At 36.8% G+C, this 24,500-nt stretch overlaps 3 protein-coding genes and 1 pseudogene across 3 annotated transcripts; 1 reads left to right on the top strand and 3 right to left on the bottom strand.

Annotated features, from left to right (window-relative positions):
• LOC105768298 (G-type lectin S-receptor-like serine/threonine-protein kinase B120) lies at positions 1–3,882 on the bottom strand. Its single transcript, XM_012588159.2, has 7 exons — positions 2,063–3,882; positions 1,878–1,982; positions 1,562–1,776; positions 1,280–1,490; positions 950–1,187; positions 698–845; positions 1–572 (listed from the first exon to the last, which is right to left on the bottom strand). Exons 1-7 carry the CDS (start codon positions 3,399–3,401, stop codon positions 282–284), a joined length of 2,547 nt encoding a protein of 848 aa, XP_012443613.1. The 5' UTR covers positions 3,402–3,882; the 3' UTR covers positions 1–281.
• A 2,184-nt stretch (positions 3,883–6,066) lies between these two features.
• Positions 6,067–8,864, top strand: LOC105768300 (hypothetical protein At1g04090). Its single transcript, XM_052630422.1, has 2 exons — positions 6,067–6,293; positions 7,142–8,864. The coding sequence occupies exons 1-2, from the start codon at positions 6,182–6,184 to the stop codon at positions 8,692–8,694; spliced, it is 1,665 nt and encodes a 554-aa protein (XP_052486382.1). The 5' UTR covers positions 6,067–6,181; the 3' UTR covers positions 8,695–8,864.
• Positions 8,865–12,285: 3,421 nt separating this feature from the next.
• LOC105784935 (G-type lectin S-receptor-like serine/threonine-protein kinase B120) lies at positions 12,286–15,453 on the bottom strand (annotated as a pseudogene).
• A 4,838-nt stretch (positions 15,454–20,291) lies between these two features.
• Positions 20,292–24,500, bottom strand: LOC105768299 (receptor-like serine/threonine-protein kinase SD1-8). The gene is made up of 7 exons (XM_052630421.1): positions 23,143–24,500; positions 22,962–23,072; positions 22,645–22,862; positions 22,364–22,574; positions 22,037–22,274; positions 21,784–21,931; positions 20,292–21,666 (listed from the first exon to the last, which is right to left on the bottom strand). Exons 1-7 carry the CDS (start codon positions 24,344–24,346, stop codon positions 21,367–21,369), a joined length of 2,430 nt encoding a protein of 809 aa, XP_052486381.1. The 5' UTR covers positions 24,347–24,500; the 3' UTR covers positions 20,292–21,366.

Raw genomic sequence — 24,500 nt, 5'->3', positions numbered from 1 at the left:
TAACCCCAAAAAATTTATTCCTTTATTCAGCTGTCCAACTTAGGCACGACTACAAATTTAGTTGGAGCCCAATACGGGCTTAGACTAAAAAAGGAGTACAACAGGGACTAGATTCCCATGACGGACGATATCTATAAAGTTAAGTAACAGAGGTACATTCTTAGCAAAGCGGGCTTTCTAAAGTATAAGACTTGGAACTAAGCTGACTCGCACCCAATTTGCTTAACTCTATCTACATATCATGGCGGATTCTCGGAACTTTCGAACTAAGATCGAAAAAACTATCGAGGTTCCATTATAGAAACTGTTATGTGATTGGCTGAAAGTGTTGCAGGTGTGCTTGAAGGCTGATTTGAATTAGAGAATGCAGGCTGTTTGGGAGAATTTAGAACTGTAAGTTCATTGGTAAGCATCGAGACAACTTCTGACATTGTCGGTCTGTCGGCAGCCATTTCTTGAACACAAAGAAGTGCCACTTGAATGTATCTGTACAGCATAGGATATGAAACTAGGTCTTCCAATCTATGATCCACCAATTCAAGAACTTTATCTCCTTTCCAAAATTCCCATGCCTGAAGTAAAAAACAACATGTTTGAATGTGAAACTTGAGGTAAAATGGGAAAAAAACAAACTACGTTACTCAGACTCGAATGAGAGTATCAAGTTCGGGTTTAATGGGGAAAATTTGAGACTCACATGTCCAATTAGATTAAGAGAACTGCTATGGTAAAAGCCAGTGTTCTTCTTGCCACTCACTATCTCCAACAGCAGCACACCGAAGCTGAACACATCAGATTTAATGGAGAAAAGGCCTTCCATGGCGTATTCAGGCGACATATAGCCACTATATTTCATCATTTTCACACAAAAATTGATCAGATACTTAAGTGAAAGAGACTAGAGTAGCAGATAGAATTGTAAGTTTCTGGAGTTTTGAAGTTCACTTACTAAGTTCCTACAATCCTTTTAGTATTTGCTTGTAACTTGTCATCACCAAACATTCTTGCCAACCCGAAATCTGATATTTTCGGGTTCATTTCACTGTCTAACAGGATATTGCTTGCCTTAAGATCTCGATGTATGATCCGTAATCTCGAATATTGGTGAAGATACAGAAGACCTTGTGCAATCCCCTCGATTATTCGAACTCGTGTTCCCCAGTCTAGTAACCCGTCATTGTTTGTACCTGTTACAAATTTTGCTTATCAAAAGAAATTTTTTTTTTTTTTTGGGGGGGGGGGGGCGGAAGGAAATTTTAAGGCTTCATAAATCACAAACCAAAAAGAAATAAATCCAGGCTTTTGTTAGGCATGAACTCATAGATCAATATCTTTTCCCCTTGTTCTAAACAGCAACCCAATAGTCTAACAAGGTTCCTATGTTGAAGCTTTGCTATAAGCATCGTCTCGTTTTTCAACTCTTCGAGCCCTTGTCCGGACCGTTTCGAAAGCCTTTTCACTGCTATTTCTTGTCCATTTAATAGTTTTCCCTGCAAGCGAAATCATTCAAAACCTGAACTCCATTTCTGGTAATAGTCTTAAAATGTGATAGACTTAATACCTTATAAACAGGTCCAAATCCTCCCTCCCCCAGCTTATTCTCCAAGGAGAAGTTTTCGGTAGCTATCGATATGCTAGCAAAGCTAAACAGTGGAAAGGCAGGGTCCTTCCTCCGTTTTCGAGAGTTTTCGGAACCCGAAAAATCATTGCTACTAGATGTGATGCTCATCTCCAGATCAAAGAGTAGTATATCCTGCCTTGTATCTTCCATCTCCCCTGTTCTCAGAGACAGAGAGGTCTGCATATGTAAGTACATCCTTTCGAATATAGAACAAGCTTGCGAATCAATTCAGAAAAACCAATACGAAACAAATTACCTTTGTTTTTAAGACTCTTCCTCCACCGAAAAATAAAGAAGGATGCAGTAAGAAGCATCAGTAGAACAACAGGAATTGCAGGTATCCATTCGAGCCAATTGGCTGCTAGAACTCGAATTCAAGAAAGTAAGAATGTGAAACAATTTAATGGTCAATTTAGTTCAAAGTTTTTAATAAGGAAGTACCTTTGCCATTGTTGAATTCGGAAGCTGCAAGTTTGACAAAGATTCTATGTCCGGTTGGATAATTTGATGATAATTGTTGAAGATTAATAAGGTCACCATACCATATTGCGCAATGGCCAGTAGTGTTGTATGCATATGCACTGCAATTGCAGTTATTCAAGCAAGTTTCTTTGCACGAATTCTCATCGGAGATCGAAATTTGAGGGCCTAAATATGGAAAAGGATTTGAAGCATTGATTTGCTGCATGGCACTTAAAGGATAAGTCACATCATCGATCCCTAAGAATCTGTCTTTATTATCTCCATACCCACATGTTAGGGGCGTACTCCTGATACATCCACCATTGTGGCCTTGTCGGTTCTCCGATGGATAAAAACCTCGCAAGCACTCGCAACTCTGAGTATCCTCAAAGCATCTACTGAATGAGCCACAAGAGTTTAAAATGCTACAAAACTGTAACTGTTTTGGTTGAGACCAGAGCAAATTCCATTGTTGAGAATTTTCAAGCCATGCAAATTCTCTCATACGTCCGTCGACATCGAGGCTGAATCTAGTTATAGGTTCAGGATTATACAACGAATACGAAAAATATGCTTCGTTTTCATCGCTATACAAGCTGTAGTTGAAGATGTAGTTCAATCTCATTTCAGGCATCAAATCAAAACCATGCCCATTCCAAGGTCCACTACTCCATAATATTTCAGTACCCCTCACGAGGAACACTTCATTTGATACCATTCTCACCTCGAAATCCCCATTATTTGGGTCTTCTTCATCCAACCAAGATGTTAGAGACCAAACTTTCCCTGTTTTATTATTGTAACCAAGCTTCATCCCAGGCAAAAAAGTGTTTGAAGGGTAATCAAAGCTCTGCCATAGTATATCCATATTCCCATCTCTTAGAACCAAATTCCCAGAATCCAACAGCGTTGCACTCACGTTTTGGCTTGATGATGGATCATCACTCACCCTATAACTTGTTCTGCCACTCACAATCACAAGGTATCCATCATCATTGATGGTGAGAATCATAGATGAACCAGTGAAAGGAAGGTCTCTATTGGCAATCCACACAATATCCTTGGTTGCAACATTCTTCATCCGAATCACCAAATACAGATTAGTTGAGCCAGTTGAAAAGAATCCCAACTCAAAGGCATTTCCAGAAGATGTTAACAGACCTGAGGCCGTCATGATTTGACCTTGGAAAAGGGTATCAGTGGCTGCAACTGTTCCATTGTAAACCTGCATGTAAAAGCATGAAAAAAGAAGCAAGGAAATACATGGAAATTTTCTCATGGTTGCTATGTTTCTTTTGCTAATATCGTAGTCAGCCATTAACAGTATTGCAAGCAATTTCTTCCATTAACAGTTTTGAGTTTAAGTAAAAAACGGAACACACCATGGAAAGCCAAGCTTTGACCTAAGACTCTTCCTGGTTTTCCATTAAAAAAGAATAGGTTTCTTTGTTGTTCTTCCATGTTCAAAGAGACTGAGGCAGTCGCCATCAGAAGGTTCTTATTATATTATTGCGTTGCAAAACTGGGGTTGAATCTTTGTTTTCATGAAATCCATAACCCATTTGGTGATATGACTGGTTCCAAGTTTAATGATTGAAACCCAACCATTAATAAACATTAACATTAGTCTGATAATCATTGGGTCAATGATGTCAGACATGGTATCCTACTCAAACCCATATTTGTTTCTCTCTCATGTACCTCCGTCCGCTCGTAGAGATGGTTTGAACCACGGTGTTGTGTTGTTGAAGGGTTCTTACCGCTGATATGCTACTTATTTTTGGTTTTAAGTAGGATCAGGAACACATTTTGTAAATCGAATCCGTAGAGGTGAAATATAAAAAAAATATATATATTGAAGTTCGGATAAGTAGTTTAATCAAGAAAATAATTAATTAAAAAACTTGGATTGAATCGTTATTAAAATTTTAAATTAAAAAATACTAAAAATCTAGTCAGTAATAATTCAAAGGACCTAAATGGTTATTTAACCATTAAATTGAATTGAAAAGTGAAAATACAATTAATATCCACTTGTTTATGATTAGTGAAATTAATTAAATAATAAATTAAAATAATCATTCATAAGGTAAGGGTGAGTTTAGATAGACGATACGATTAATTACGATTAGTGTAAAATAAGATAAAAAGTAAACTAAACACACTACACACTACACCTCACCTAATCGCCCATCCAAACCCACCTCAATTAACTTATATACGCTAAACTAAGTGCAAAGAAAGATGAAAAACAAAAGAACAAAAGAAAGGAGAAAAATTCTATAGTTGAAAGCTTTATTCGGCCATACCAAATTGCAAAGATTATCAAAGCTATTTTCATCAAATTTTTATAAATTATTGATCATGACAACTTAAATCAATTAACCCATGCATCAATTTTATAATATTAAGGATTAAATTGAATCAATTAAAAAATATTATAAAATTATACTATAGATAGATATGTATTTGGATATGAATGGGGGTGTAAACTGCTATTATTTTTGTTATTGACCCTGAACCATTGCGGGAGAGGAAAAGTCGAGAATTATTAACATCACAAACAAAACCATAAGTCCAGAACACGGAACCAAACAGAAATAAAATGATTAGAAGCAAACAAAAACTAAGATCAATTTCGGGTTTTTGAGTACTTGAGATTCAAGCATCGTTTTAGAAATTCGAACGGCCAAGATGTTGAAAGTGGTGGGGAGAAGCCATGGTTGAAGTTCCATGATGATTCAACAGTCAGATCTGCAGATCGGGGCTTGAAAAGTTCTAAAGATTGTGAAAAATTTTCAAAGTTTTGATAAGTTTTTCAAGAATCAGAAAGAAGAGGAAAATGTGAATCGTTTGGTCCCAATTTTGACTTGAATGGAGGCCGGACGGCAGCATAATGAAGACGACGACTGAGTCTCTCATGGAACAAGAGAAGAGAAAGGAAAATAATGAAGGAAGGAGGAAAAGAACAAAAAAAAAAGGCTAATGTTTTAAAGAGATTTTTACTATTTTGTGTCTTGTTATTTTATTTAAATTTAAAAACTTAAAAGGGATATTTAATCTTAGACCCTTCGTTCAATTTTTTAAAACCTGACATAACTAAAAAGAGGTTTTTTTTCTTTTTTTTCACATGTTAAATGTGAGGTTGTCACGTATTACTAGACCTGATCATGAGTTGAGCAGAGTTTGGTCGATGCAAAATTTTAGGTCCATTTTCTAGGCCTAGGATCAACTCAGAAAATGAGCTTAAAATTCTGTCCAAATCTGGTCTAAATTAAAAATGCTAAACCCGAGTCTGACCTGACCCACCCGTATTAATTTTTTTAGATAAAAATAAATTTAAAAAATATAATACATCAAATACAATACAAATATTAAAATAAGTATTTCTCAACAAATTAAAAATACATTAAACAAATCTTTAAACTTAAATAATACTAAAATAGTTACAGCTCAGTAAGCAAATACCTCTAAAATAGGAACAAAATTAATAATAAAACAAGAGTCCTATAATATTCAAACAAGAACAACAAAATAATAGCAAAATAACAGCAAAACAACATATTCGAGCTTGACTTGTTTAGAAAATGGGCCTTAATTTTTTATCAAGACTTATTTTTTGAGTCTATATTTTTACTCAAATCTTCTCACTTTTCGAATGAACCTTCGAATCTGAGCGGATTAACCTCGGTTAATTTCAATATGCATGTAAACCTAGTTTTATGAGAGTTAGTCACAAAGTACTAAGTTGGGTTGTATAAGAACTCCTATTTATGTACATAATAATGATATTAAGACGTAGTTCCATAATACAAGAAAACCAAAGGCAATCCAAAAGGAAAGACAAGCAGCTTGGTGTAGAAGAGAGGTTGAACAAAGTCCCCAAGCATGTTAAAGCCCGCAAATGCTTAGTTTCCTTGCACGCCACTCACACCCATTACACTGCTCTCTCTCTCTACTGTTGTTATATTCGCATGGTACCAAAATCCCTTGCCCATCTCGCACTAAACTGAATATTCTTCTTGTTAATATCAACCCCTTTTTTATCTTCATATATTTATCTTCAAGGTCAATCGACACATCTTTGAAAACACTGCAATGGGGAATTGTCTTACATCCTCTTCTTCGTCAGATGTCTCCAAGAAGAAGAAGGCTTTGCCAATAGAAACTGCTTTCAGGCTTCCATCTCCCTTACCAACATGGCCTCCAGGTACCCCTCGCTCTCTCTCTATCTATTTCATCTCTAATGGCTTTGGCTGGTTAAATCACTCGCATATAACTCAAGGATCGATATATAGTTTTACAAATTCATCCATTTCGTTAATGATTATTAAAGCATGGGATAATATGATTTATGGCCTCTGAACTTGGCAACTAGCTTCAATCCTGCACCCTTTTTTTTTTTATCTTTGAACTTCGTAATTAGATTTTTTTGGTTCTTGAACTTAAATTTTGTCAAGATTTGAAGACATGACATTCTGAGAGCTGATTGACATAATGGTCTAAATAAAGGAGTTGAACCAATTGAATCGAAAATTGCTTGAAATTGGTAAAAATTGAAAACCAATATAAAAATTGAGAGTTGAACAAGTTGAACCAGTTTGATCATTTTTTTTATGAATTTTTAATTAATTATTTAATTACATTGATCCAATGGTCGAATTGATCAAACTAGCACTGAATGTGACATTTTGATATTGTACCATATTATTACTTAGAACATTATATAAAATTTATAATTTTCAAGTGATGATGTGACATAATCTCATAGCGCGACATCATTAAACTTTTATAATTTTCAAGTTCATAGACCCAATTGTCAAGTTCAAGTACTAAAATGGACCAAAAAAAAGTATAGGTACCAAAGTGAACCTACTAATCAAGTTCAGGGACCTAAAATTATATTATCTCTTAAAAAATTAATGATTATCGACATGAGAATACATGTGATCTGAAGTGATATATTTTTTCAAAATTTTATTTAAGTTGACGAATTTAAACATTTCTTTAAAGATATTAATTTGATAATTGTACGCAACATGATGGATTACATTACAGGCGAAGGGTTTGCGAGTGGAAGTATTGATCTTGGTGGAATACATGTGTGCCAGTGCGGGATATCATCATCTTCCACAAAAGTATGGGCGACTCACGAAGGGGGACCAGGAAATCTTGGGGCCTCATTTTTTGAACCATCATCAATACCAGATGGGTACTACATGCTAGGCTGCTATGGGCAGCCCAACAATAGGTTGCTTTCTGGGTGGGTTCTTGCAGCGAAAGATGACAGTAGTGATGATTCTTTACTAAAACAACCCATCGATTACACCCTTGTCTGGAGCAGTGAGTCTTTGAAAATCAAGCAAGATGGCAACGGTTATATTTGGTTGCCTATTGCTCCACAAGGATACAAGGCTGTTGGCCATGTTATCACCAACACCAAAGACAAGCCTTCCCCGCAGAAAATACGTTGCGTCCGGTCTGATTTTACCGATGAAACTGAGAATGATACATGGATATGGGGACCTGGTAAAGAAGTGGATGCAAAAGGGATCAACTTTTTCAGTTCAAGGCCCATAAATAGAGGAACCCAACATATGGGAGTTTGTGTAGGAACATTTGTCGCCCAAAATCCTCCTCTACCATGTTTGAAAAATGTCAAAGCTAATTTATCTTACATGCCTAACCTACGCCAAATCGATACACTGTTCCAAGCTTACTCTCCTTGGATTTATTTCCACCCTAATGAAGCTTACCTCCCATCGTCTGTCAGTTGGTTCTTTGTGAATGGGGCACTACTGTACAAGAAGGGAGAAGAATCCAAGCCAGTTCCTATACAGGTAACGGGTTCAAACCTTCCCCAAGGCGGTGCAAATGATGGTAACTATTGGTTAGATCTTCCCATAGACGAAGCAACCAAGGAAAGAGTAAAGAAAGGAGATTTGCAAAACTCCCAAGTTTATTTGCATGTAAAACCTATGTTGGGTGCAACCTATTCAGACATAGCGATATGGGTGTTTTACCCCTTCAATGGAGCGGCAAAGGCTAAGGTAGAATTCATCAACATTTCATTAGGAAGGATAGGTGAACATGTTGGTGACTGGGAGCATGTGACTTTAAGGGTCAGCAACTTTAATGGAGAATTACATAGTATTTATTTCTCCGAACACAGTGGAGGTTCATGGGTGAATGCATCAGATCTTGAGTTCCAAGGTGGGAATAAGCCTTGTACCTATTCATCGTTACATGGCCATGCCATGTATTCAAAACCTGGACTAGTCTTGCAAGGAAGTGGAGAGATAGGAATTAGAAATGACACTGCCAAGAGTAAGATTGTCATGGATACAGGCCTCCAATTTTCATTAGTTGCAGCTGAGTATTTGGGTTCCACGACCATTGTTGAGCCGCCATGGCTCAACTATTTCAGGGAATGGGGTCCGAAGATTAGTTACAACTTGGCAGATGAGATCAAGAAGGTGGAAAAAGTATTGCCTGGAAAGCTTAAAACTGCTTTTGAGAAATTTATTAATGGCCTTCCAGATGAAGTGCTAGGGCAAGAAGGGCCAACAGGTCCTAAGGTGAAAAGGAACTGGAACGGAGACGAGGTTTAGAATGTTGCTTTGAATTATAGCAGCTTTGTTATGAAATTATTGTACAAGGCTAAGGAAATTTAAAAACTTCCTATGTTCATCCCAATACAATATCATTAATGCCAATGTAAAATTGTTACTTTTATTCCTATAAAATAAACATCAAACAAACAGCAAGACATTTGACAATATATTTATTTATAATTATTCTTGACAGTTTATGTTTGTAATAAAAAAATATAAAATTTTAGTTGTATGGACCAGGCTCGATCTTGGGGTCGATTGGAAATGTGGCCGCTCAAGGCTGAAAGGGATTCAGAATGTTTTTTTTTTCCAGTTGTAAGGGGCCCAAAATTTTTTTTAAAACTTTTAAAGGTCAATTTTTTTTTTACCAACTTTTAAGGAACTTATAACCTTATTTTATTGTTTTGTCTAAGGCCTCAAAAATGTCAAGAACGAACTGGTATAGACATCAAACTTCTTATTCTAATAGGCATCCACATTATAATAAAAATATCATTAAACAATTCGGTTGGTCACCTAACTTCCATTAGAAAAATTTGTTATTCTAGTCACCCAAACATTAAATCTCTAATAATGATTGACTGTACACACCACATCATATCCGTATCAAATTAACACTTTCTTTTCCATCACCCAAGAAAAAATCCTTACACTTTTGTTACTACCGTTAGAGGAACTTCTTGTTCCCATGAATGATAATTTTCAATTCAAATTTTCCATTAACAGCTTCCATTTCCATTACTAATTCCAATTCATATTACATCATTGGAGATTTGCAATCCTGATTTGTACACTCAAATCAATTAACAAAATATAAACATTAACAAACATTTTCATGTAACTTAACCCAAAATTTACAGCAAATCAACAAATAAAATACTCAAATGAAAAACAATCAAAATAAACTCAGAATTCTTTCATCACTTCATTACCAAAACGAAGAACAAGTAGATTAACAAATAAAAACCCTAAACAGTAAACCCCAAACTAAACCCACCTTATGTAATATGATGGGAAAAATATTTTTTCCATTATTGTAAGTGATGTCATGCCATGCACAAATTATGTTCCCAACGTACCAACTTATGACCCTCTATCATGAGAGTTCAGGTTTTCAATATATCAAAGTACATGAGTTATACACGTATGATTTGTCAATTATACCATAAATGTTACAAGTGAACAAATTCATTAGCGGATTTAAGATAAATTTAGCTTGGGTCAAGTTCGATGTATTGTCAATCTAGACAATCACATCTATGTCTCTATTTCAGGGAGTGAACTACTTCGATAGCCAAGACAAACTATCTCTCTATTTAGACTTATAGGCAACATAATGATCCTCTACTTATTTGAACCAATTGCTCAATCTGATTTTGGGGACTATGGACAATTTAGATTACATACTAATAAAAGTTGTCTTCTCACATTATAATTCATTCTTATAATGCAACTTATTGTTAGTTAAATTTTAGGTAATTAAGGAGCATATATTTACTTATTCATTTTGGTTTTCATGCACAACGACAATCATACAAAGATTAATTAATCAAACATGTAATAATTTTATTTATTCAAACTATTCAAAAAATTACGAATAGATAATGAAATCACTACACCATGGATAACACATAATGCTCCAAGGCACAATTGTTCATAGCATATAAAATGCAATCCTCATAGCAATCCAAGACACTAATAGTGCAATCACATATGTATCTGACCTACATTACATAATCTTGTACACAATATATTACAGTAGCTATCTTGATTCTTATTGGCATGCTAATTATATCTAATTATATGTTGGAACATTTTCAAAATATATATAATGTTCCAACAGTTACAAATGAAAAGTTATAAGTAACCAAAAGTTATGTCACTTGGTTATTAGCTAAAACTTGTCACTATTCATAGTGATGAGTTATGTCTCTTGTCACCAAAAGTTATGTTAATTATTAACAAAGAGTCATAATTATTCGGTAGATATCTATTGGATAATTGTGTTTATTGCTAAAAGATGTAACTATCTATATGGATAGTTATATCTTTATGAAGAGACATGAGAACTCTTATAAATAGGAGTCAAATTTCATTTGTTTGGTACACCAAAGTATAGAAACAAAAGTTTCTTTTGATTCTCTTCAATCTTGTATTATTCTTAGATTGTTCTATAAAGAATTACTGTAGAAATTATTTATAGAAATTGATATTCTTGTTGTGCTTCGCTCAATCCTCAGTAGATTGATTTCGTTAGTGCAAAATGTAGACAATAGTTGGCATTTATTGTATCACTGAGGTTAATTTGTCAGCAACTCCTTTGTACACCAAAATATAAGTGGGGCGTTGGAAAAAAACGGGTTTGGAAAATACGGAGGAAAATAAATTTAGGGAAAAACCAAAGTTTTAAAAAATTTTCCAAAATAAGATCTTGGTTGTGATATCTAAATTAATAAACACTTAGTCAAAATTGTACCTTTTCGATTCATCTAGGATGAGTACTTCGATCGAGTAGTCTTCTCCGCTATCCTCAAGCTCTCATTTGCCGAGTGTGGACTTGCTTCAAATCAGAAAATTTTTCACAAAAATTACCAATGAGGTAATTTTGCAATTTCTCTAATCTTTTGGGTCAAGCTGTAAATCAAAAAATATCTCTAGAAATTTTTTGAAATAATCTCTTAGAGAAATTTCTCTCTACAACTTTCTCTTGAATTCAAGTGTGTGTAAGTAATGACCCAAGACTCTCTTTATATAGGGAGAGTTTAGAGAGTTCAACTATGATTAAACTTAATTACTTTAATATTAAATTTAATCTAATATCAAATATTAGATTAAATTTAATATTAAATCTTATTAAAGCAATAGAATGTTTATCTAGATAAACATTAAATTTAATTTAATATTAAACTATTAAACTATTATTATTTTTGAAATATTTAATCTGAAATCAAATTTTCTGGTGGAATTCCAGTAGGAATGTAACTCTTCTACTGCTCAACCACCGACAACCTACCACCATCGGCCACATGGACGTCGCCATAGTAACAACCGACACCGCTGTGTCCGGTGATGCAGGTGCGATACCCTTACGGCACCTTGAGCCGGTTTGGCTGTTGCCGGTTTGGTCCAAGTCAATGATGACTTAACCGGTCTGGTCTAACCATCGATTGGGCCGTCGGCCTAATTTCGCATACTAGGCCCGATTCGACTAGTTTTTGGGTCTTAGTCTCGGTTTGGGCTCCCGGACTCAATTTACGATCTCAAATCTAATTTTCAAGTTCAATTTATCGCAAAGAAAAAAGAGAGAGAAAAATAAAGAACACACAGATTTTACGTGGAAACCCTTTCAGGAAAAATACCACGGGTAAAGGAGAAGATAATTCACTATGTCGAATTCGAATCATTACAAGAAGAGTAAATTATATCTATTTATAGGTTTGTAAAACCATATTCTAATAGGAGTGTAGTAAGATTGAAACACTTTATTCTAACCAATATCAAATAGATGGCGTTTAATAAGGTTTAAAAAAATCTTATTTTAAAATAAAATAAAAAATAGGATTTTTACTTTTATTTTATTTTACCACTATATTTTATTTAAATAAGATCCGAGTCACTTAATTCTAACATAAACTATAATGGAAAATAACTATCGAGGTTCCATCAAAGAAACTGTGACGTTATTCACTGAAAAATTTGAACTATTTGTCATATTCCTAGCATTAGAGAAAGCAGGCTTTTTGGGAGAATTTAGAACCGTGAGCTCATTGGTAAGCATCGCAGCAACTTCCGACATTGTCGGTCTATCGGCTGCCATTTCTTGAACACAAAGAAGAGCCACATTAACGTATCTCTGCTGCATACGACATGGAATCTGGTCCTTCAATTTAGGATCCATCAACTCAACTACTCTATCTCCTTTCCACAGTTCCCATGCCTGAAGTGAAGCCAACATGATTGAATGTAAAACTAGAGGTAAAATGAGAAAAAAAAAAACTAAGTTACTCGGATTCGAACGAGAGTATTGAGTTCCGGTTTAATGGAGAAGGCTTGCACTCACATGTCCAATTAGATTAAGAGAACTGCTATAGTAAAAGCCAGTGCTCTTCTTGCCACTCACTATCTCCAACAGCAGCACACCGAAGCTGAACACATCGGATTTAATGGAGAAAAGGCCTTCCATGGCATACTCAGGTGACATATAACCACTATATTTTCATTATTTCATACAAAAGTTGATTAGATTCTTCAGAGAAAGAGACTTAAACTAGCAGATAATATTGTAAGTCATGGAGATTTCAACTTTCACTTACTAAGTTCCTACAATCCTATTAGTATTTGCTTGTAACTTGTCACCACCAAACATTCTTGCCAACCCAAAATCCGATATTTTCGGGTTCATTTCACTGTCTAACAGGATATTGCTTGCCTTAAGATCTCGATGTATGATTCGTAATCTTGAATATTGGTGAAGATACAGAAGCCCTTGCGCAATCCCCTCGATTATTCGAACTCTTGTTCCCCAGTCTAGTAATCCTTCAATGTCTGAACCTGTTACAAATTTTGCAAAAAAACAAAAATGTAGCATACCAAAGTAAAATCTTGGCCAAAAAGGAAGTTTTAAGGATTTATAAAATCACAAACCGAAAAGAAATAAATCCAAGCTTTTGTTAGGCATGAACTCATAGATCAATATCTTTTCTCCTTGTTCTAAACAGCAACCTAATAGTCTAACAAGGTTCCTATGTTGAAGCTTTGCTATAAGCATCGTCTCGTTTTTCAACTCTTCCAGCCCTTGTCTGGACCGTTTCGAAAGCCTTTTCACTGCTATTTCTTTTCCATTTAATAGTTTTCCCTGCAAGCGAAATCATTCAAAACCTGAACTCCTTTTCTGGTAATAGTCTTAAAATATGATAGACTTGATACCTTATGAACAGGTCCAAATCCCCCCTCTCCTAGCTTATTCTCCAATGAGAAGTTTTCGGTAGCTGTCAATACGCTAGCAAAGCTAAACAACGGAAATGCAGGGTCCTTCCTCTGTTTTCCAGAGTTTTCAGAACCTGAAAATTCACCGCTACTCGTTGTGATGCTCATCTCCATATCAAAGAGTAGTATATCCTGACTTGGATCTTCTCTGTCCCCTGTTTCCAAAGACAGAGAGGTCTGCATATGTAAGTACATCCATTCGCATATCGACGAGTTTGCAAATCAATTCACAAAGGCCGATACGAAACAAAGTACCTTTGTTTTTAAAACTCTTCTTCCACCGAATAACAACGTAAGATGCTTGAAGAAGCACCAGTAGAACAGCAGGAATTGCAACTATCCAGAGGTACTTACTGGCTCCTAGAACTCAAATTCGAGAAAGTAAGAATCCGAAACAACTTAATGGACTATCTAGTTAAAAGTTTTTAGAAAGAAACTACCTCTGCCATTGTTAAATTCAGAAGCTGAGAGTTTGATAAAGATTGTATGTCCATTAGGGTCCTTTGATGAAAGTTGTCGAAGATCAACAATGTCACCATACCATCTTAAGCAATGGCCACTTGTGTTGTATGCATATGCACTGCAACTGCAGTTATTCAAGCAAGCTTCTTTGCATGAATCCTTGTGGGAGCTCGAAACTTGAGGTCGTGAATATGGAAAAGGATTTGTTGCATTGGTTTGCTGAGTAGAACTTAGAGGGTAACTCACATCATTCATCTTTATGAAACCGTCTTTATTACATGTTAGGGGCATACTCCTCATACATCCACCATTCTGGCCTTGTCAATTCTCCAATGGATAAAAACCTTTCAAGCACTGGCAACTGTCGCCACTACAGCTGCTGAATGAGCCACAAATGTCGCCACAAGATTGTCTTGGTTGAGACCAAAACAAATTCCATTCTTGAGCACTTTCAAGCCACGCAGATTCTTTCATATGTCCTTCGACGTCGAGGATGAATCTAGTTATAGTTCCAGGTTTATAAAGTGAATACCAAAAATACGTTTCGTTTTCGTCGCTATACAAGCTGTAGTTGAAGATGTAGTTCAATCTCATTTCAGGCATCGAAACAAAAATATGCCCATTCCAAGGCCCACTACTCCATATCGGAACACTACCCCTCATGAGTATCACTGCATTTGAATTTGTAGGATCCATTTTCAACTCAAACATCCCTTTATTTGGGTCCTCTTCATCTAACCAAGATGTTAAAGACCAAACTTTTCCAGTTTTCTTATTGTAACCAAGCTTCATCCCAGGCAAAAACATGTTTGAAGGGTAATCAAAGCTCTGCCATAGTATATCAAGGTTACCGTTTCTTAAAACCAAATTCCCAGAATTTAAAAGTGTTGCGCTCACGTTTTGGCTTGATGATGGATCATCACTCACTCTATAAGTTGTTCTGTCATTCACAATCACAAGGTATCCATCGCCATTGATGGTGAGGATCATGGATGAACCAGTGAAAGGAAGGTCTCTATTGGCAACCCACACAATATCCTTGGTTGGAACATTCTTCATCCGAATCACCAGATATAGATTCGTTGATCCTAGTGAAAAGAACCCTAATTCAAAGGTATTTGCAGAAGATGTTAACTGACCCGAGGCCGTCATGTTTTGAGCTGGGAAAAGAGTATCGGTGGCTGAAACTGTTCCATTGTAAACCTGCAAGTAAAGGCATGAAAAAATAAGCAAGAAAATGCATGGAAATTTTCTCATGGTTGCCATGTTCTTTTTGCTAATATTGAAGTCCACCATTAACAGTTATTGTTGCAGGTCATCCTTTCCCATATGGGTTTCTGACTTGAAGTAAAAGAACACCATTGTGCACGCCTTGACCAAAGACTTATCCCTAAAAAGGAAAAATTTTCATTTAAGTACTTTACAATTTTAAATTAGTAAAGGTAAAATTATATTTTAACCTCTTAAAAATGATAAAATTTTGATTTAATCCTTTAAAAATTATAAAGATGTAAGCTATTAAAATGATAGAATTATATTTTTATTATCGTAAAAATTTGCTTAATGGCTTAATGGCTTAATGCCAATACATAGTGAAAATTTAATCCTTTAAAAATTATAAAGATATAAGCTATTAAAATGTAAGCTAGTAAAAATTATATTTTCATTCATAGTGTTCAATGGCTTAATGCCAATACATAAACCAAGCAATTTGCTTGTCAAAAAACAGTAAGCAATCACCTAAACTACACCTACCACCACTAATACATTGAAACTTGAAAAACAAAACTTGTAAACATGGTCAAAGCTGAGTTTACAGCTCATACATCATCTAATTACATCAATCATCAACCTAACATAGTTCAAAATGAACTAAAATACATTACATTAACTTAAGGTTACAAAATAAACAAAATAGAAACAGTTTTGCTTGCTGAAGTAGCTCCTACATTGCTTGATCTTCATGGCCTGCTTGTTGTTTGCTTCTTTGCTACATGCTGACCAACCTTCAACACTCCTCCTTGGTTGGCATGTTGCAAACTCCTAATTTCTTCCTTAAGTGCTCAAACTTTGTTACACTAAGGGCCTTAGTCAAAATATCAACAAATTGATCCTCTGAATTGCAATGAATCAGTTTCACTTCCTGTGCTTGCTCCATTTCTCGAACAACATGAAGTTTAATGCTGAAATGCTTTGTTCTTCCATGGAACTCTGGATTCTTTGCAATTGCAACAGCAGATTGATTGTCACAAAAGATCTCTGTTGTTTCCCTTTGATGCACATTCAAGTCAACCATAATTTTTCTTAGCCAAATGGCCTGATTTACAGCACTTGCTGCTACAACATATTCTGCTTTTGCAGTGGATTGAGCAACTATGGTTTGCTTCTTAGAGCTCCAACAAAACATAGCTGAACCAAGATTAAAAGCATACCCTGAGGTGCTTTTCATGTCATCCATCGAACCAGCCAGTCACTGTCAGTATAGCCAACCAACTTCAAGCTTTTAACTTTGTTATACATCAAGTCATAGCTCAATGTGCCTTTGACATACCTGAGCACCCTCTTTGCAGATTGAAAGTGTTTCTCATTGCTGCAATGCAAGAATCTCGAGAGTAGACTTACAGCAAACATAGTGTCTGGCCTAGTGGCTGTCAAATATAACAAACAACCAACTAAGCTTCTGTAGGTTGTTTCACAAACCCTTTTAAAATCACCATTGCTCGATAGTTTCATTCCAACAGCAACTGGAGTATCTGTTGCTTTGTTGTTTTCCATTGAGAACTTGGTCAGAATTTTTGAATAAAAGGCTTTCTGACTTAAGAAGATACCATTGTGCATCTGTGTTACTTCCATGCCTAGAAAATAGGTTATTTTTCCCAAGTTAGACATCTCAAACATTTTCTTCATTTTGATCTTAAAATCAGTCAGCATTGTTTGTCCTCCTTCTATCACTAACAGGTCATCAACATACAGAGACACAATGAGTTGTGTTTGTTCTCCTTCTTTCTTGACATACAATGTTGGCTCGCTCTTGCTTCTTTCAAACCCCAAACTAACCAGGTAGCCATCGATCCTGCTATACCAGGCCCTTGGAGCTTGTTTTAAGCCATACAAGGCTTTCTTCAGTTTATAGACCATATGTTCTTTACCACCCACTTCAAATCCCTGTGGTTGTTCAACATAGATTTCTTCCTCAAGAAATCCATTGAGGAAGGCAAATTTCACATCGAGCTAGTGGATTTTCCATTCCATCTGTGCTGCTAAGGCAACCAGCAATCTGATGGTATCGAGTCTGGCCACTGGTGCAAAGGTCTCCAAGTAGTCTAAACCATACTTTTAGCTAAACCCTTTAACAACCAGCCTTGCTTTCAGTTTGTTCAAGCTCCCATCAGCATTGTGCTTGGCTCGATAAACCCATTTTACCTCAATGATCTTCCTTTTTTCTGGTATTTCAACTAGTTCCCAAGTCTGATTCTTCTCGATCATACTGATTTCTTCAGCCATTGCTTGTTTCCAGCCATGGTGTGCTTCAGCCTCTTCAAAGCTGTTTGGTTCTGCTATAACAACATGATCTCTTGCATAAATCTCAGCCAATGGTCTAGTGCCCCTGACTAGTTCATCATCAATGTCCATTTCAGGACCATTTTGATCTGGCTCAGTTTGGTCTGTAACAAGATCTTCAGAAACTACTTGTGGTTCATTCTTCTCCTAGTTCCAGCATCCTTCTCATCGAACACTACATCTTTGCTTACAAACACTTTGTTTGTTGAAGGATCTAAGATCCTATAGCCCTTTTTTTACTGTGCTATAGCCCACCAAAATGCTAGGTTGAGCTCTTTTAGCCAGCTTGTCTCTTTTAACAGCTGACACATGTGCATAGCAGATGCAACCAAAGACCTTTAAGTGAGCCAGTGATGGCTTGAATCCAAACCAGGCTTCGAATGGAGTTTTGTGTACCAAGGCCTTGGTTGGAAGCCTGTTCTGAATGTACACAACAGTGTTAACTGCCTCTGCCCACATAGTTGAAGGCAGATTCTTCTCAAACAGCAAGCACCTGGCCATATCCATCAAGCTTCTATTTTTCTCTCACTCACACCGTTTTGTTAAGGAGTATAGGTGTTGGTGAGTTGGTGTTTGATGTCTGTTTCATCACAAAAGACCTCGAACTGAGCTGATGTGTACTCAGTCCCATTATCAGACCTTATTGTCTTAAGCTTACAGCCTGTTTCAGTTTCAGTAGCAATCTTGAACTTTGAAAACACTGAGCCTACCTCTGATTTCTGTTTCAAGAAATAAATCCAACAATATCTTGAGAAATCATCAATAAACAAGATGAAATACCTGCTCCCATTCAATGACTCAGTCTTCATGGGGCCACAGTGTGCACAAGTTGTAGCTTTTCAGAGGCTCTCTGGGCCTGATTCAAGGGAAATGGGAGTCTGACCTGTTTTCCTTGCTGGCACACTTCACAGACTTCTTGTTTTCAACAGAACCAATGAAATTTTCAATAAAATCTTCCCTGGATAGCTAATCCATTGATCTGTAGTTGGCATGACCAAGCCTTTGATGCCAAATCTTGGATTCATCAGTTGTGGCTGTGTAGACAGTATCTGTGGCATTTTTCCAGTTTACAACAAAGCTCTTATCAGCCATAGTGACTGCCATGAGCTTGAATCCATTTGGATCACTGATTTGGCACTCATTACCCTTGAACTTGATTTGACACTCCTTACCCTTGAACTCTACAGAATACCCTTTCTCTAGCAGTTGAGCTATGCTAAGCAGGTTTCTGTCAATTTCAGGTACCAACAACACATTCGAAATGAGCTTGTTTCTAGTAGAAGTGCATATCAGCACATCTCCTTTACCCTCTGCCTTTATAAAATGACCATTACCAATTTTAACTTTGGTTCTACAGCTTCTGTCTAACGACTTGAAGATGGTAGCATATGGTGTCATGTGATTGGTGCATCCACTGTCCAAGAGCCAGCCATTTGCAAGCCTCTCCTGAGCAGATGAGCATGACATAGTAAAAACTTGCTCCTCATGGTCACTATCTTCCTTGGCTACTCGAGCCTCAGCCTTTGGCTGCTAGAATTGATGTTGTTTTGGTTTGCTCTTATTTCTGCAAACTCTTTCAACATGGCCCATCTTTTTGCAGTGTTGGCACTGCACATCTGGTCTGAACCAGTAATCTGCTTCTGAATGACCAGGTCTTTTGCAATGTCTACAAGGTTGGTCCCTTTTTCTTGAAGTTTCAAACTTTGACTTGTCTCTCCAAGTCTTCTTGCCTTTGTAGGCAGTACTACTCGAGGCAGATTTGGCTTTTGCTTCGAAGGCACCTTCTTGGTGTTCCTGCAGTCTGCTAGCTCTTCTTTGCTCTTGCGCATAGAGAGCATTGATCAGCTCTGTCAGTGAAATGCTGGTCAAGTCCCTTGAATCTTCAAGAGATGAGATTTTTGCCTTATACCTCTCAGGTAAGGTTGAGATCACCTTTTCCACAATCCTTGCTTCACTAAACTGCTCACCAAGGAGCCCTATGCTGTTTACTACAGCCATAATCCTGTCTGAGTACTACTTGACAGTTTCTTCCTCTTTCATTTTCAAATATCAAAGTCCCTTCTCAAGTTCAACAACTGTTGTTCCCTTGTCCTCTCTGTTCCTTGAAACTCCTCTTTTAATTTGTCCCAGGCCTGCTTTGGTGTTTCACAGGCCATGATCCTTGTAAAGATCACATCTGACACTGAGTTCTGGATACATGACATAGCCTTATGCCTCTTGGTCCTTTCATCAGCATGCTGCCTGATTTGAGCCACTGTTCGATTGACTCTGAGTGGCTCTGGTTCAACATCAGAGTTGACCACCTCCCACAGATCGAATGCCTGCATGTAGGTCTTCATCTTGACCACCCATATGTGATAACCTTCTCCATTGAGGACTGGTGGTGCAGCTGGTGAGAAATTCGATGAGGCCATTGTTTTAAATAACAGGTCCCTTAAAATTGCAGCTCTAGATACCAATTGTTGGTGTTAAGATCAAAGAACAAGCAAGATCAGCTTGTGGCTTGAGCAGCAAGACTCGATGCTTGCTGAGGAAACAAAAGAGCTCGAGAAAAGAATGAAAAAAATAAAGAAAAGTGAAGAGTGTTGGAACAAAAGCTGATAATTTTTCATTCATGGTGATCAATGGCTTAATGCCAATACATAAACCAAGCAATTTGCTTGTCAAAAAATAGTAAGCAGTCACCTAAACTACACCTACCACCACTAATACATTGAAACTTGAAAAACAAAACTTGTAAGCATGGTCAAAGCTGAGTTTACAGCTCATACATCATCTAATTACATCAATCATCAACCTAACATAGTTCAAAATGAACTAAAATACATTACATTAACTTAAGGTTACAAAATAAACAAAACAGAAACAGTTTTGCTTGCTGAAGCAGCTCCTGCATTGCTCGATCTTCATGGCCTGCTTGTTGTCTACTTCTTTGCTACATGCTGACCAACCTTCAACAGTTGCACTCACGTTTCAGCTGAATGATGGATCATCACTCACTCTATAAGTTGTTCTGCCACTGACAATCACAAGGTATATATTCATCGCCATTGATGGTGAGAATCATAGATGAACCACTGAAAGGAAGGTCTCTAGCGGCAACTTACACAATATAGATTTGCTCATCCTAGTGAAAACAACCCAAGTTCAAAGGCATTTCAAGAAGATGTTAACTGACCTGAGGCCCTCATGTTTTGACCTTGGAAAAGGGTATCAATGGCTGAAACTCTTTCATTGTAAACCTGCAAGTAAAAGCATGAAAAAACAAGCAAGGAAATACATGGTAATTTTCTCATGGTTTCCATATTTTCTTAGCAATTGTAGTTAACCATTAACAGTTAGTATTACAGGTACTTTCTTCCATTAGTTTTTTATTTTATGTAAAAGAAAAACACCATGGAACGCCAAGCTTTTACCAAAGACTTTTCGTAGTTTTCCACTAAAAAAGATTTTTTTTTTTTTTTTTTTTGTTATTCTTCCATATTCAAAACATACACAATAATATTAAGTAACACAAGTACATTCATAGCATAGAGGGCTTCTAATGGACAAGACTAGGAACCAAGCATTTGAACCGCACCCATTTTACTTAAGCTTTTTAAGTAGGACTTTCAAAACTTTCTCGATGTCAGGTGTTACATGAGCTACAATTGAAAATAACTATCGAGGATCCATCAAAGAAACTGTGACGTCATTCACTGAAAATTTTTCAGGCTGATTTGAACTATTTGTCGTACTCCTTGCAGTAGAGAAGGCAGGCTTTTTTGGAGAATTTAGAACTGTGAGCTCATTGGAAAGCATGGAAACAACTTCCGACATTGTCGGTCTATCAGCTGCCATTTCTTGAACACAAAGAAGAGCCACATTAATGTATCTGTACAGCATAGGATATGAAACTTGGTCTTCCAATTTAGGATCCATCAACTCAACAACTCTATCTCCTTTCCACAATTCCCATGCCTGAAGTAAAACCAACATGTTTGAATGTGAAACTCGAGCTAAAATGAAAAAAAAAATAGTTACTCAGATCGAACGAGAGTATTGAGTTCCGGTTTAATGGAGAAGGCTTGCACTCACATGTCCAATTAGATTAAGAGAACTGCTATGGTAAAAGCCAGTGCTCTTCTTGCCACTCACTATCTCCAACAGCAGCACACCGAAGCTGAACACATCGGATTTAATGGAGAAAAGGCCTTCCATGGCATACTCAGGTGACATATAACCACTATATTTTCATTATTTCATACAAAAGTTGATTAGATTCTTCAGAGAAAGAGACTTAAACTAGCAGATAATATTGTAAGTCATGGAGATTTCAACTTTCACTTACTAAGTTCCTACAATCCTATTAGTATTTGCTTGTAACTTGTCACCACCAAACATTCTTGCCAACCCAAAATCCGATATTTTCGGGTTCATTTCACTGTCTAACAGGATATTGCTTGCCTTAAGATCTCGATGTATGATCCTTAATCTCGAATATTGGTGAAGATACAGCAGACCTTGAGCAATCCCCTCAATTATTCGAACTCGTGTTCCCCAATCTAGTAATCCTTCATTGTATGAACCTGTTACAAATTTACAAAAATATTGCATATCAAAAGCAAATCTTGGGAAAAAAAAAAAGGCAGCTTTAAGGTTTCATAAAATCACAAACCGAAAAGAAATGAATCCAAGCTTTTGTTAGGCATGAACTCATAGATCAATATGTTTTCTCCTTGTTCTAAACAGCAACCCAACAGTCTAACAAGGTTCCTATGTTGAAGCTTTGCTATAAGCATCGTCTCATTTTTTAACTCTTCGAGACCTTGCCCGGACCGTTTCGAAAGCCTTTTCACTGCTATTTCCTGTCCATTTAATAGTTTTCCCTGCAATCAAAATCATTCGAACCTGAACTCCATTTCTGGTGATAGTCTTAAAATGTGATAGACTTCATACCTTATAAACAGGTCCAAATCCCCCTTCTCCCAGCTTATTCTCCGAGGAGAAGTTATCAGTAGCTAGCGATATACTATCAAAGCTAAACAGTGGAAATGGGGCATCCTTCCTCTTCCGTTTTCTGGGGTTTTCGGAACCCAAAAAGTTACTGCTACTCGTTGTGATGCTCATCTCCATATCAAAGAGTAGTATATCCTGGCTTGGATCTTCTCTGTCCCCTGTTTCCAAAGACAGAGAGGTCTGCATATGTAAGTACATCCATTCACATCGAACGAGTTTGCGAATCAATTCACAAAGGCCGATATGAAACAAAGTACCTTTGTTTTTAAAACTCTTCTTCCACCGAATAACAATGTAAGATGCAGGAAGAAACACCAATAAAACGATAGGAATTGCAATTATCCATAGGTACCAATTGGCTCCTAGAACTCGATTTTGAGAAAGTCAGAATGTGAAACAATTTAATGGTCATTTTAGTTAAAAGTTTGTAACAAATACCTCTTCCATTGTCAAATTCAGAAGCTGCAAGTTTGATGAAGATTGTACGTCCATTTGGATCCTTTTCTGGCAGTTGTTCAAGACCAAGAATGACACCGTACCATCTTAAGCAAAGGCCACTTGTGTTATATGCATATGCACTGCAGGTGCAGTTACTCAAGCAAGCTTCTCCGCATGCTTTTGCGTCGGAGTTTGAAACTTGAGGGCCTGATGGGAAATTATATGATGAATTGATTTGCTGAGTTGAACTTACAGGATTCCTCACATGATTCATCCTGAAGAACATGTCTCTATTATCTCCGTTCCCACATGTTAGGGCCACTCTCCTCATACATCCACCATCCTGGCCTTGTTGCTTTCCCGATGGATAAAAACCCCGCAAGCACCTGCAACTGGTGGTATCCTCACTGCAGCTGCTGAATGGACCACAAGAGTTTAAAACCTCACAAAATTGACTTGGTTCAGACCAAATCGACATCCATTGTTGAGACTCTTCAAACCACAAAAGTTCTCTCATATGTCCGGTGACATCGATGATGAATCTAGTTATAACAGAAGAATTATACAATGAATACGAAAAATATGTTTCGTTTTCATCACTATACATGCTGTAGTTGAAGTAGTTGAAGATGTAGGGCGAAAGCATTTCAGGCATGAAAGCAAAACCATACCCATTCCAAGGCCCACTCATCCATAATATTTCAGTACCCCTCATGAGGAACACTCCATTTGATTTTCTAGGATCCATTTTCAGCTCAAAATTCCCTTTATTTGGGTCCGCTTGATCTAACCAAGATGTTAAGGACCAAACTTTTCCAGTTTTATTATTGTAACCAAACTTCATCCCAGGCAAAAAAGTGTTTGAAGGGTAATCAAAGCTCTGCCATAGTATATCCATATTCCCATCTCTTAGAACCAAATTCCCAGAATCCAACAGCGTTGCACTCACGTTTTGGCTTGATGATGGATCATCACTCACTCTATAAGTTGCTCTGCCATTCACAATCATAAGGCATCCACCATCATTGATGGTGAGAATCATAGATGAACCAGTGAAAGGAAGGTCTCTATTGGCAACCCACACAATATCCTTGGTTGCAACATTCTTCATCCGAATCACCAAATATAGATCTGTTGATCCTACTGAAAAGAACCCTAATTCAAAAGCATTTCCATAAGATGTTAACTGACCTAAGGCTGTCATGTTTTGCCCTTGGAAAAGGGTATCAGTGGCTGAAACTCTTCCATTGTAAACCTTCAAGTAAAAGCATGAAAAAAAAGCAAGGAGATAAATGGAAATTTTCTCATGGTTGCCATGTTTTTCTTGACAATATTGGAGTCAGCCATTAACAGTTAGT

This window comes from Gossypium raimondii, chromosome 5 (genome assembly GCF_025698545.1).
Source record: "Gossypium raimondii isolate GPD5lz chromosome 5, ASM2569854v1, whole genome shotgun sequence".
Taxonomy (NCBI): domain Eukaryota; kingdom Viridiplantae; phylum Streptophyta; class Magnoliopsida; order Malvales; family Malvaceae; genus Gossypium; species Gossypium raimondii.
The sequence above is the reverse complement of the archived record's forward strand: the minus strand, read 5'-3'. Positions and strand labels throughout refer to the sequence as shown.

What these genes read in the sequence shown, in the direction of transcription:
- LOC105768298 (XM_012588159.2), bottom strand. Translation starts at nt 3,401, where the DNA reads ATGGCTGACTACGATATTAGCAAAAGAAACATAGCAACCATGAGAAAA. An exon ending in CGAATTCAACAATGGCAAAG is followed by an intron (nt 1,983 to 2,062) that starts GTACTTCCTTAT and finishes TTCGAGTTCTAG; the next exon opens with CAGCCAATTGGCTCGAATGG. An exon ending in CTCTTAATCTAATTGGACAT is followed by an intron (nt 573 to 697) that starts GTGAGTCTCAAA and finishes TTTTTACTTCAG; the next exon opens with GCATGGGAATTTTGGAAAGG.
- LOC105768300 (XM_052630422.1), top strand. Translation starts at nt 6,182, where the DNA reads ATGGGGAATTGTCTTACATCCTCTTCTTCGTCAGATGTCTCCAAGAAG. An exon ending in CTTACCAACATGGCCTCCAG is followed by an intron (nt 6,294 to 7,141) that starts GTACCCCTCGCT and finishes ATTACATTACAG; the next exon opens with GCGAAGGGTTTGCGAGTGGA.
- LOC105768299 (XM_052630421.1), bottom strand. Translation starts at nt 24,346, where the DNA reads ATGACAGCCTTAGGTCAGTTAACATCTTATGGAAATGCTTTTGAATTA. An exon ending in TGAATTTGACAATGGAAGAG is followed by an intron (nt 23,073 to 23,142) that starts GTATTTGTTACA and finishes CTCAAAATCGAG; the next exon opens with TTCTAGGAGCCAATTGGTAC. An exon ending in GAAGAGTTTTAAAAACAAAG is followed by an intron (nt 22,863 to 22,961) that starts GTACTTTGTTTC and finishes CTTTGGAAACAG; the next exon opens with GGGACAGAGAAGATCCAAGC.